At 44.8% G+C, this 13,404-nt stretch overlaps 1 protein-coding gene across 2 annotated transcripts in view; it reads left to right on the plus strand.

The window, feature by feature from the left end:
- Arhgap26 (Rho GTPase activating protein 26) overlaps positions 1–13,404 on the plus strand; it is a 382,948-nt gene that overhangs the window by 122,891 nt on the left and 246,653 nt on the right. For both annotated transcript variants that reach the window (XM_051163712.1, XM_051163713.1), the window contains exons 7-9: positions 3,417–3,521; positions 4,952–5,081; positions 8,212–8,312. In XM_051163712.1, the coding sequence (XP_051019669.1) occupies positions 3,417–3,521; positions 4,952–5,081; positions 8,212–8,312 (336 nt within the window). The remainder of the gene's footprint in view (positions 1–3,416; positions 3,522–4,951; positions 5,082–8,211; positions 8,313–13,404) is intronic.

Below are 13,404 nucleotides of genomic sequence, written 5' to 3' on the forward strand. Positions count from 1 at the left end.
GGCTGGGTTTTCCTCTCCCTCTTGTCCTTCCTCTACCTCCTCCTCTTCTTCTTCACCATCATTGCATTTTTGTTAAGAAATTTGCAGAGGTACTTTCATCTCTGCTACTTACTAGATGAGACCTTCTACAAGGTTACATCTAAATGTTTCTGTTTCTTTCTATGACAATGGGGATAAAACCAATACACCTCCCCAGATATATTAAGAACTGAATCCTATATTGAAAGTAGAGCAGAAGCATGGGGTTATTTCTTGTTGTCCTTCTGTACAACAAAGTTTCAACAGCACTATGCAGCACATTCTCCTGTGGCTCACTAAAATGCAGATTACAGGCCCTACCCTTCAATATCATGATCGGGATGCAACAGGACTATTGAGTGTCTGACACCTTGAAAACCACTCTGAGGAATGGAATGGCCTGGCTGTTCATTGTGAAATAGTGCATGATTGATTACAGGCAGAAAGGAAGCTACAAGAGTCCATTGAATGAGATTTCTGGGTCTGCAGGTGTCAGTCATTGGGCATTGTAGGGTCCCTGGAAGGCTGCCTTACATGCATATTGACCATGCTAATTTGTTTCTTAGAAAATAACTAAAATTAATGATGTATATTTATGGTTGGCTTTCAGGAAACAAACATAGGAGAGGCGGGATATAGCTCAGTTGATAAAGTGATTGCCTAGAATGCACAAGATCCTGGGCTTGATCCCAAGCACTGCAGAAGCCAGAAGTGGTGGCACGCACCTGCAGTTCTAGCATGTGGGAGGTAGAGGCGGGAGGCTCAGAAGTTCACAGTCATCCTCAGTTATATAGTGAGATCTACACCATGTGTCCCTCCCTTCCTCCCTTTTCCCCTCCCATTCTCCCATTCTTCCTTCCTTCCTTCCATCCGTCTACCCATCTGGTATGCATGCCTGAAGTCTTTATCTTTTTGCTCAGACATCACATGTTCTAGAAGTATGGAATGCAGATCTGATACCTTGACTTGATAAAGCTGAAGCCATGTTCCATCTATGCCTTCAGTTTTCATAAATGAAAGTCTCCTGGCTAGAGGAAGGCTGAGCCATGCTTCCTCTGAAGCCTTTTCCTTTCCTAACTCAAGTGATTGACCCACAATTCTTGGCATTCCATGATTACTTTTATATTTTATTTATTATTTTATATAAATTATTTTATATTTCCTATAAAAAATAAGAACAAAGTAAGTGAAAGGCAATATAAATCTTATCAATGCGCCCCTCTTTTGCCTCCACAGGATTTGGTGATGCCTAGATTGAGCTGTTTGGGAAAGTGTAGACACTCACAGTAAGATAGGGAGGGCTGATCCCACAGCAACAGCTTTAGGTTTAGTTGCTCATCTTGTGCATCGCTCTTACAAAGCAGCTGCATAGGGGCTGGAGACACGGCTCAGTGGATGAGAGCACTGGCTACTCTTCCAGAGGAACCAGGTTCCAGTCCCAGGACCCATGTAGAAAGCAGGTTTAAAGAAGTGCTGGGCCAACATTTCAGTTGCACATGGAGGGAGGAAGAAGAGGGAAGGACAGCCTTTCCTATGGGTACCCAGACTTCCGGGGAGCCCAGAGGAGTTGTCTGGAAGGAAGTGGGTGTTTGCCTTCTTCTCAGGAAGCTGTCATGTAGGAAGCCCTAAGGCTTTCATCATCTTTGAAGGAAAGAGTTCAGTACTGGCCTTTGATACTTTAGGGCTTTAATACTTACTGATTTGTGTCAGGGGTTTATGAGGCATATGCTACTGCTAGATGCTTTATAGACAGAGAGCCCTGCAGTGCCTACCCCTGACCTCTCATGAGAAATAGACAAACAGAGGGAGGTCAAGCTACTGTTTTAGAACAGTGTGGGTTTGATTTGACTTTCTGGAGCTGTTAGGGACAGAGCCTCCGTGCTATGTAGGTTTCTGACCTGTCCTCAGTATGCCGGTTAAAGAAAGGTAATTGCGAAAAGCAGAAAAATGAGATTTATTCAGTGTGGCAACACTGGGAATAGGAACAAATAAAGAGTTCTAGTGAACCTGCCAAGTTCATCTTTGAGGTTCCGAGATGAGGTTTAGATTTAAATAGAGGGTAAGAAGAAGGTGGACGTAATGCACAACTTAGGATTCTTGGTCAAGGTGTGATCCTGCCTGCATCTGTCTCAGCCTCTCCTGCACGGTGATTGGATGGACTGTCAGAACTGTATGAAACCTAGTCTCACAAAACAGCTTTGTCCTCCAGCTGGCCCTAGGTTTAAGAAACACCCACTCCTTCTTCCTGCATGAGATTCCTCTGGAAATTTGTTCTAGTAGTCTGGTAGCCAGACGGAGGGGTACAAGTGGTTCTTCCTAGAAAATACTCACTCTTGCCATTGTGGCTACACAGGTACAGAGTTCTCTGGTAGGCTGGGCTGGGCATGTGCACTCCTCCACTGGTACTAATCACTCCTGCCGGAAGGAAGCAGGTGCAGAGCACAAGGTACAATCCCTCCCCAGGCCTCAGAAGAACTGCCTCTGAAAAGCAGAGAGGGTGAACATACGCACAGGTGTGTTTGTTGAAAGGCTGAAGTGCTAAATACAACAGCTCAAGGGAAAACATATGCATTTCTGATGGGTGTGTGTGTGTGTGTGTGTGTAGCACAGGTCCTTCTCAGCTCTGTTCTTTTTTTTACCGCAGCCCCTTCTTCATGTCAAAACTGTGAATGCAGGAAAATCTGCAGAGGACTTGGGATGGGGCTGGGAATTTTGTCTCTCAGCCTTGTGAAGAAATATGCAGGAATGTTGTTGGTGGGTGGTTGTGGAGAATATGAAGGTGTTCATGTGAGACCTGTAGTGAGCAGGTGTTTTCACCTCTCAGCGTGTAGGAGATTTAAATGAGCATCAAGGGGCCTGGCATAACAGAGGCCAGCGAGGTCTGCAGACACTTCATAAAGGAGCTCTTAGAGTTTACTGTGGGGAAGCTGAAGAAGGCACAGACATGCCCCTCTGCTGAAGTCTATTCTGGGTGGTTTTCTGTGATCTGACTTCACTCATTAGATTACAGGCTCAGGGCACATCGCTCCTTATCACGTTCTTAGTCTGTGCGGCCACCTCATGTTGTTAATGTTCTAGAAGGCAGCCAAGGTATAATGCCAACGTTTAGTTCTGAAGAGGTGGTGTTCTTGGGCAGTGGTAGACATTGTGCCATGGAAAACAGTTTTCAATACCAGGTAACAGTCACTGAGCATTGAGGAGCAAATTAGTGTCTGGAGGTGCCTCCTCATTCCTAAGGGGGGTCCTATTAGCACTTAGGGTGATTGTGAGCTGTCAGTGCCACACACAGAGCTGTTCATGTGTGGTGGTGTTAGCACTGCCTGTGCTGCACTTTGCAGACAGCATTGAAGACTCATCCTTCCGTCTTGAGTTCTTCTGCCTTTCTTCCCTTTCTACAGCTACTGGCCTTCCTGCAAGGACTCTTCACTTTCTATCACCATGGTTACGAGCTGGCCAAGGATTTTGGTGACTTTAAGACACAGTTGACCATCAGCATACAAAATGTGAGTGGGGGCAGGGACAGAAGAGGGAAACTGGAGAGGGTGTGCTTGCTCCAGAGCTTCCCCTGGAGCATTGGGATGAGGTGTGTGAGGCAGGGTCCTGCCTGGGTTTAGAGGATAGCCGGGCCCTGATGTTTCTAGAATGCAAGATGGCCCAGATCCAAGCACTGTTTCTGTTCCCGGAAGTGTTGCTGCCGGCTTGGTGTGTTTTTCATAGCGAGCTCAGGATTTCCTTTGGCAGTGGAAATCCCAGCTCAGCCCAGCCCTGCCTAGCTGCCTTCTGTGCAAGCAGCTGCCTGGCCACTGTAGGCATTACGTGAGTGTCCAGGAGTGGGAAAGGGAGTTGGCCTTGAGCTCAAATAATGTGTTCTTATCAGGCTCTTAGGAAGACTGACAGGACATCTAAGTCAGTGCCATCAAAATGCAGCTACCTCTATGGCTTAAACATGGGGCCTTTGTGTGCAGGGTTGTTCAGGGTGCTTGGGTCATACATAAGCCACGGGACAAGCTCTCCTCTCAAACTCCCGAATCTCAAGGGATTCCTGTGTAGGAATTAGATCCAAGTTTTTCTGCATGGCTTGTACGGCATGGCCTTTAGAGGCCTGGAGCTCACATGGTTCCTTGTTGACTTAGAGAACAGGAAGTTAAAATATGTCAGAAATGGTTTCACAGAGCATACCCCTCCCCCCTCCATTTCACTCTGGGGATGAGACACAAGTCTTCATACATACTAGGCAAGCTGCACCCCGGTCCCAGAGTTCTTCTGAAGGCAGGCTTGAAACAGAGATTCTCTGTGTCTCTGAGAGGGTGAGCAGGGAGTGTGCTGGGCCACTGGGCCATGATGCAGCTGCAACTATAGCTGGAGGCTTCAGGCTGTGCTTTAGGGGTTCTGAGTGGGCTTGGGTAGAAGCCAGGGGTTTTACCCTGCTTTCGGTAAGTGAGTGACCTAGAAAGCCAAAGCACCCCTCTTAGGAGGGTGCCATCTGTGAGCCATCAGCAGGCTGTTTGCTGCAACTAGAGTGGTGAGGACCATGATCCTAAAGGTGTGTGGGCGACCATCTAAGTAGCGATATGCTGGCTGGTCTGGAATGCTCATTCAGACGCCCTCTCCTGCGCTTACATTCAGGGATTAGGCTGGGTGTTTGCATGCTTTCTAAATGTCCCAGGTGATCTTGGTGGTTGCTAGAGTTTGAGTCATCCATGTAGGGCTATAAAGCAAAGGTGTGCTTTTGTAAGCAAATATTTGCCCATTTCCTAGACCATTGAATGCCCTTTTGTGGCTCTTAGATGTAAGGTTTCTGCTTAGGCTGATCTTCTGAATTATCTAGAGGTTTCATTTTCTTTAAAAAAAAAAAAAAAAAAAAAAAAAAAAAATTTTTTTTTTTTTTTAAATTCTTCATTTGATCATTTGAGTAAAATTCCTTTCATCCCAGACAAGAAACCGCTTTGAAGGAACCAGGTCTGAAGTGGAATCTCTGATGAAGAAGATGAAGGAAAACCCCCTTGATCACAAGACCATCAGCCCCTACACCATGGAAGGGTACCTCTACGTGCAGGAGAAACGTAAGTGCGCTGCCTGGCGCATGGGGTGCACTCGCAGCCTTGGGCAGGCCTTGATTCTGGCAGTGCCTACTGATCTGTGTTCACAGTCTTTCCCACCTCCAACTGATAGGGTTTATTTTCTTTGTGCTAGGATTTCTCTGCACTTGTTCCTTTCTTCCTAGTGTCACTCCCTTTTGAACCTCCATGCCTTAGTGTGCTTTTCCTTTCTCAGCTTCTGTCACCACAATACTTGGATTTTATGGAAAGTAAAAACAAAAATGAGAGTCAGGGAGAAGGCCCATCTCCTTGTAATGCATCCAAGGGAAAAAATACCAGGGGCTGCTACTTGAATGCAGCGTTTAGTAAGTAAGGACTCAGAGTTCATACCTTAGGCCTTGGGGGAGGCTTAGAGGGTGTGCTGCCCGAGCAGCACCCTCAGGTGCCAGGAATAAGACATCTTGAACATTTTCTTTTCTTTAATGGTAGTCCAGGCTGGCCTTGAACTCACGATCACCCTGAGTTTTCCTTCTGAGTTCGAGAGTCACACATCTGAATGCCACCATGCACAGCCTTTTCTGTGGTGCTTTTTAGTAGGATGCACTCTGCTTCTCATTGGTGCTGGGTTTGTGTTCTCTGTGGTCCTCTCAGGCAGTGACTTCACTCCTGAAAGCTCCAGGTGGAGTAGGATAGAAAGAAACATGCTGTTTCAGTGATTATGTTCTTAGCTCTAATGCTCACGCAGACTCACTTGGGTTTAAAATTGTTCTCTTCTGACAGTGGGGACTGCAGTGGGGTTGGAAGCACTGGTTACAGGAGGGATTTTATATCCCTCATTCTTTCAGGAATGAGCTTGAGGAAGTTTACCGGAAGCGGAAGCCACTTCATTTGTGTGTTTTATTCCCTGAGCATGGTGTGATGCCCTCTTTGCCCCATGGATGGGCTCCCTAATCCCATCCCACTGTCCATGGTTGGAAAAGACAGAGAGGCAAACTCTCAGGAAGACAAGGGCAGGGTTCCCTCTGCCCCTGTAACACAAAGGCTGCTGTCACTCCTCAGACATGCCTGCACAATCATTTTTTTCACAGTTCTCTTCAAACATGTCACATGCTCTTTGACACTGAGATGTTGCTTTTTGTTAGAACTGCCTTTTGCTTTCCTAGCTCATTGCTTCAAGCATTTTATTAGCATATAGTATAGTTCTGGAACCCAATATTTTTAATAATTTCAAGCTTACAAAATAGTTGCAAGAATGGTATTAAGAAAACATGAATTTACCCAGATGCACGATTTCTCAACACTTTGCTTTAATCACCCACCTTTTTATTTCCTGTGTGTGGGTGAGGATATCTGCACTGCTATCCTGAACACCCAGTTTTCCTGAGCTATTCTGCTCCAATCATCACCGTGGAGCCCAACAGTTCCCTGACATGTTCATGTCCACCATCTCGTCAAAACGTGTGCAGCCTCCCCACTGTATGGTCATTATTTTCCCTTCATAACTAACTCGCATTCTATGGGAGTCACCTTACAACTGTGTTACTATCTTTCTCCTTGTCACACTCCTCTCCATAGACTTGTGATGTATTGCTCTTGCCTAGGCTGATCTGTACTGTGATGAAGACTTCCCACTTTTCCCGTGTTGCCATTTTTATTATTTTTTACTCATCCTGCTTATCCACCCATCTGCCCATCCCCATCTTTCCATTTTCACTAAAATCTCAAGATTCACGTCACTCTGGGGTTATAATATGTTACTTCATTTACCTTGACATCCACACTGTCTAAGAAAAAGCACTTTCTGGAATCTCTGTGTTGTGTTGTCACTGGAAGATCCTCCAAGCTCTGAGAATGTTTAGTGTTTTTAAAAATTACCTTCAATGACCCAATGTAAACACTACTGTATCGCTGTGTGTGTGTGTGTGTGTGTGTGTGTGTAAGGGGGGGTTGTATGCATACGTGTGTGTGTTCTTGTGGGTATATATGTGTTCCCGTACATGTGGTGGCCACAGATTAACCTCAGGTTTTGGTTCTTACGTGACATTCCCCTTGGACTTTTTTCCATGGCCTGACTAACAAACCTCAAAGATCTGCCTGTTCACCTTCCCAGCTGTGACCCACTAAACCTGGCCTTTCTCTAAACATTCAATTTTAATTGACTAATTAATTTCCATGTTGGTTTTGGGCATCTGACTGGGGTCCTTATGCTTGCAAGGCAAGTGCTGTATTAACTAAGACATGTCTCTCTACCCCCTATGTTGCATTTCCAGATTATTAAACAATATCCAATACTTACATTTGGCAACCATGCCAAACCATTAGTAGTTACTAAGTGGCTGCTTACTCTCTTTACATGGTGTTAATGTTCACCATTTCTATTGTGCGATCTTTGTAAACATCTAAAATTAGTATTGATTGAAGTCCTTGCAGGCTGATAATGTTTTTTCCCCTCTAATAGCACTTTGTTGTTGAAAATAAAGTGATTAGCCAGGCACCAGGTACAGTCAGAGGCTTTGGTGGGCCGTGGTGCTGTGCTGGGATTTTGAGACAGACCTCCTTAGATTGCATTTAGCTGTTGAGTCACTTCCAGTCCGCATCTCTGGTGTCTCTGAGGTTTCCATGTCTGCTTTTCAGATCTTTCTGAGTTCTGCTGAAGTAGAAATTAGAGGTTTGGAAGTAGGTCAGAACCCCCGAGGTTAGGCCCTGGGCAGCTGTGTGGGAGGCATGATGTCACCATCCCAGATGGAAATGGCAACTGACACTTCGAAGAACATTTCCTTGTTCTTCCCTCAGTCACGTCAGTCAGGGAAGAGGATGGGAATTTCAAGTGGAGACTGATGATGGGAACATTAGCTTGTTTCCCCAGGGAACCCGTGTTTCCCCTGTGTTTGAAGGCTCACTGGATATGGTGTTAGTGGGAGGTGGTGATTCTAACTGTGCGGGGAAAGCATTGTTTTGGTTTACTTTCAGCACATGGGATTAGATTTCTGTTTCCTTATAGCTATATAGGGAATGCATTACCCCCTGACACAGCATCAGGCCGGACAAGAGCATGGTGTCTGAGCATTGTGGCCTGTCTCTGTGTTATAGCAGTTAATGGTGTGCAGCACACAGTAGCTTGCGCAGATGCTCACTGGGCAATGTTCCCTTGCAGGTCACTTTGGAACTTCTTGGGTGAAGCACTACTGCACATACCAGCGGGATTCCAAACAAATCACCATGGTTCCATTTGACCAAAAGTCAGGAGGAAAGGGGGTGAGTACACTGTGGATGTTTCTTGCCTGGTTTGCTCAACTAACAGGTAATGATCACGATACGTGCCTCAGAGTCCAGTGTTTCACTGTAAAGCTCTCGAGTCTTGTGCAGTAATTCCAGGAGGCCTACTGCCCTGGAAATGGCTAGAATAACCATTGCTAGCCAAGTAACTATAATTCAGATGCTTTTGTTTTGCATGTACACATTAAATGTGTTAGAGTTACTGGACAGTCGGGGTTGATTGTCATTGTCCTGTGAAACTGATTTATGCCTCTCCTGCTCAATCCCTAGAGCTGCCAGTGGGCAAGTTGGATGAATCAGCTATTAATTTCTGTGTAACAGACTACCCCTAAACCTTGTAACTTTTCAAATCATACCAGCTATGTTAATATTCTGCATAGACTTTGTGGATCAGGAGTTCGGGGAACATTTGATGGGTAGGCTCAGTTTGGTCTGGTAGTAGCTAGAATGGAAGCAATATGGAGCTGAGGAATCTCAAGGCTTGTTAGACACAGCTCTCTTCCTCTTCTCACTTTCTCTCTCCATCCTCCAGCTCCACCCTTGCTCCATTGGCTGTGCTTTAGAAGAGACTGCCTGGTTAGGGCAGGCTCACTGGCGCCTCCTCCAGGGTTCATCCCTTTACAGGGCTGTTGCCTTTTGCCTGCCCTGACTGTTGTCTTTGCTTGTGCTGTCAGTAGTCAGCCATCTTCCCAGTAGAGGTGATCTGTGTCTCCCCTGGGCTGCCTTCCTACTCATTCTCCCCTTAGTCCTCTATATTTTATCATGCCGTAGCATGTTTTTTTTTTTTTAAAGTTGATTGCTTGGAAGTTTTTGTCCACCTTAGATTTAAGGTTTTACCTTAATTCAGAACTGGAAAAAATTCTCCAGTTATCAATTTTGAATTTTGCCTCCTCCTAATTCTGCTATTATTTCCTTGTGAATATGTTTAACTGTTTTCATAAGAATATTTATATTTTCCCTCTTCTGCCCATCCCTCTTTGTAGGACAGAGCCTCTCTTTGTAGCCTAGGCTGGCTTGGAACTCATGTGCAGTCAGGCTGCTCTCCATCACTAGGGTTCTTTTGCCTCTGCCTACATTCTCAGCCTGTATGGTTTCAATCTTTTTGAATGTCTGGAATATATTTTGAGAAATTTCTCTAGTTCTATCTTTGGTTTAAATAGTTTTTTTTCAGTTGTGTCTAATATTTTGGTAAGTTAGTACTTTGCTAACCCTCCATACTTGGCCTTCTATGGACATTTTTGTGCACCATGTTGAGCTAGTGTTTGGAGAACATTCAAGTGCAGAAGTGCAGAGAGCACAGGCTCTGAGGCTGGACCTGCCTGTACCAATACTGTGTAGTGCTGTGTGGTGCAGTGCTGTGCAATGCAGGGTTGCGCTGTGCAGTGCTATGTACTGCAGTGCTGGGCTGTGCTCTTTGCTCCCTTCAACTCCCAGCTTTTCTTCAGTGATAATAGTTTTATCAGCATCAGTAAGAAAGCCCCTTTGGTTTGGTTTTGTTTTTGACAGGTGGTTTTGACTTACAAATAATCTCAAGAAAACATACGTTAGCAGGCAGAGATAGAATAGAATATTAGAAATTATACCTGAGTCACTAGGTATGCCCTGGTCAGATTTGTTTGGATCGATCATAGTCCTTTCCTACCTGTCACTACTTGCAGAAACCAGCCAACAGATCCTTCTCCTCCACAGGCTTTGCTTCAGGACTCCATCTTGCATCTCTCCATGTCTTTGATGAACTCAGTTGTGTTTTTCAGTTCCTTTCTTATTACCTTTGCCAGCGAAGGGTAGAGATCCATACAGCGGCCAGTGTTTGAGCTTCTAAGGACTTCTGTGAGATCCTGCAGAGGACCTCACTGGGATGCTGAGCGCATGAGTGTGGGTCAGAGCCTGCTAAGGGCACCTTAGGAACGTGCTGCTGCAACAAGTCATTTTCCTAGTCATACCTGGTTATATTTATGCTCCATTTTGTAGTGGTCTGCACTCTTATCTTGTGTTGTGCTGTTTGATCTAGCTTTCACAAAGGGAGAAATTGATCATCAGAGACATCAATTTACTTCTGAGTTTATACACCTGAGTTCCAGAATGAGCATACCAAACCTTCAGTCTGGAGTTAGAACTTTCTGTTTTTGAAGCCAAATCTTTTTATGATGACACTGTTCTAAGTTTTCCAGCGGGGGTTGGGGAGATAGGAGAACAACTATCTATCTAGGAGTCTGAAGGCGATACCCTCGCAGGTGGGACAGTCACATGATAGGTCGGTAGTGTTGTTTATGCCTAGTGTAGTTAGTATGGAGCCTCTTAGGCCCAACATGATTCTTCCCCAACCTTTCTTGCCCTTTATGCTTCTTTCATTTGGATTGTTCACCTTTAAAAGTACTTATTCTCTTCTCTAACCCCGCCTCCCCTCAGCCTCAGGCTTGATTCTGTGAGCAGATTTCTTCCATCCACTTGGAGTCCAGGCTTCATGTGGGGTTAAGAATGTTTCTGACTCCAGGCCCACGGCTATAATCCCAGTACTGTGGGAGGCAGAGGCAGGTGAGTTCCTTGTGAGTTCCAGGCCAGCCTGGTCTACAAAGTGAGTACAGGATAGCCAAGGCTTTACAGAGAAATCCTGTCTCAAAAAAACCAACCAACCAAACAAACAAACAAAAAAAACAACCCCAAAACCAACCAAACAAACAAAAAGAATGTCTCTGAATTGAGGCACCCTTGAAGCCTGCAGTAGTTGTCAGACCTGGCTCTATCCTTGTCCTTGCTTGCAACCTTTCATTACTTTCCTGATCCTTACAGGATGAAGACTGTAATACTGCACCACTGGCTCCTGCTCTCTCTCAACCTCCTTCTCCTTTCTGCCTCTTACTGTGAACTTCTAGCAGTGCCTAGCTCTCCTCTGCTCCTCCCAGAATCCCTGGACCCTGACTATACTTAAGGAAGGAAGGAAGGGTTTCTTCTAGCTTATGCATCAGGAGACGTAGCCCACCATGGCAGGGCATGCAGGGCAGCAGAAGCAGGAGGCGCCTGGTCTCACTCTGCCCACAGCCAGGAAGCCGGCAGCCAGGAATGCTGACACTCACTTTCTTCTTTTTCTCCTGCAGAGGCCCCAGCCTATGGAATGGTTCCACCTATATTTAGGGTGGGTCACTCCAGTTTAGTTAATTTAACTGAGAAAATCCCTCAAGGGCATGCTTAGAGGACCGTGACAGGACCTAGGTGATTCTAGATTGTGTCAAGTTGACAGTATATAACCATCATAGTTGAGTCACAGTGTTTTAAAGTGATTACACTCCTGCCTTTTAAAACAGTAAGTAGTTCAGCAGATAATCTATAGTTTTTTTCTTGCATCCTCAGAACAAAATCTCATACTCCTCTTTTTAAAAATTATTTATATTTTCATTTAAAAATATTTTTTAAGTTTAAAAACAAGTTCTCACTCTGTAGACCTGGCTGGCCTGGAACTTGTTAAATAGAGCAGGCTGGCCTGGAACTCAACAGAAATCAGCCTGTCTGTGCATTCTGATTAAAGGAGTATTAATCTGCTGGCATTATAGGTGTGTGCCACTGTGCCCAGCCCTTTTTCCTTTTGTGCTTATGTCTGGTGGTCCTTTATAAATCTGTGCTACTCACTTTTTCCCTATGGCACTTCATCTAAACTTTCATAATAGAATCTGTCCCATAGTAGTTATTCAGTCTGAACTCTAGTGGAACACAAGGTCAGATTTCTTATGTTTGGGTGAGCATGCTTATCAAAGGACAGCCTTGGAACCATTTACTTGAAAGATGTTAACTGGCTTTATTTTCAATTCTAGAATTAAGCATAATTATTACACACAACAAAAACAAGTGTTGTGGTAAGGCAAGCAGTAAAAATTAAGTTTTAAGACAGAGGAAGGCTAAAGAATTTAGAAACAGCACAAAATAATTGGTCATTTCAAAGTGATTTCCCCTGGTCGGGGAGGGTAGCTCAGCCAAGAGCTCTTGCCTTCCTTGACAGTTGAGTAAGTCTGTTTGAGCAGTTGGGCAGTTCTGGTTTCTTTGAGACCAGATAAACAGCTTATTTTCCTGATGGGAAATATTTGTTTCATGTTTTTTTTTTTTCTAGACCCAATGTAGGACCAGTGTCCCCTTGTGATGTTGGATATTGAATCAAACACCTTGATTACAGAGGATTTGATTGTAGGCACTTTATTACAGAGCTAGACCCTTAGCCCTTTTTTTCTGAGGTAGGTTTGCTAAGTTGTCTAGTCTAACCTTGAACTCAGATGGCTCAGGCTGGCCTTGAGCTTACGGCACTCCTATATCAGCTTCCGAAGTAGCTGGGGTTACTAGGCAACCGTTTTTAGTTTTTATTTACTATACTTAGGCATCTTACAGAGTGCATACGGGTCAATTATCAATCTCAGGAACTAATCTGTGCTACCCAGTAAGTGGGTATAGATGTGAGACGCGTGAGCAAGAACGTCTCTTCCTAGAGCTGTGTTTGTGTGCTCTTCGGATTGTAGCGGGTGGTTACATCCACCTTCTGAAGCTGCATTTCATCTTACGTCATCAGGGCAGGCACATTTGTTAATTTCCCCTTTTATGAAAAAAGGAGGATTCCTCAGTGACAGAAAAATGTTGAGAGAGCCTGCTGTGTTTCTAGGCAGTAAGTACTGTGAGATTGTCACACCCCACGTACAGAGCGGTACAGCACATAGCAGGAAGAAGGAACAACTCTTGATATGCACGGTCTAGTTCTCAGTAGGAACCATAGACTACCATGCTTAGTGAATGAACTAGGTGCTTGCTATGCGCCTGCTTTGGGTCAGGTTATAGAACATGCAGGAAGCAGACCCAGTGGCTGCTTGGAGATGAACTAGGAGGTGAGTGCATCACCAAAGGGCATGAGAATATTTGGTAGGTGGAGCTTGGGAGTGATGGAAAAGTTTATCATAGATTTACTGATAGTTTCATGGGTCTCTACAGATCTCAATGGTTAAGAACACTGGCTGTTCTTCCAGAGGTTCTGAGTTCAATTCCCATCAACTACATGATGATCATAACCATCTGCAATGAGATCTGATGCCCTCTTTTG

The sequence above is a fragment of the Acomys russatus genome, chromosome 20 (assembly GCF_903995435.1).
Source record: "Acomys russatus chromosome 20, mAcoRus1.1, whole genome shotgun sequence".
Classification (NCBI taxonomy): Eukaryota; Metazoa; Chordata; class Mammalia; order Rodentia; family Muridae; genus Acomys; species Acomys russatus.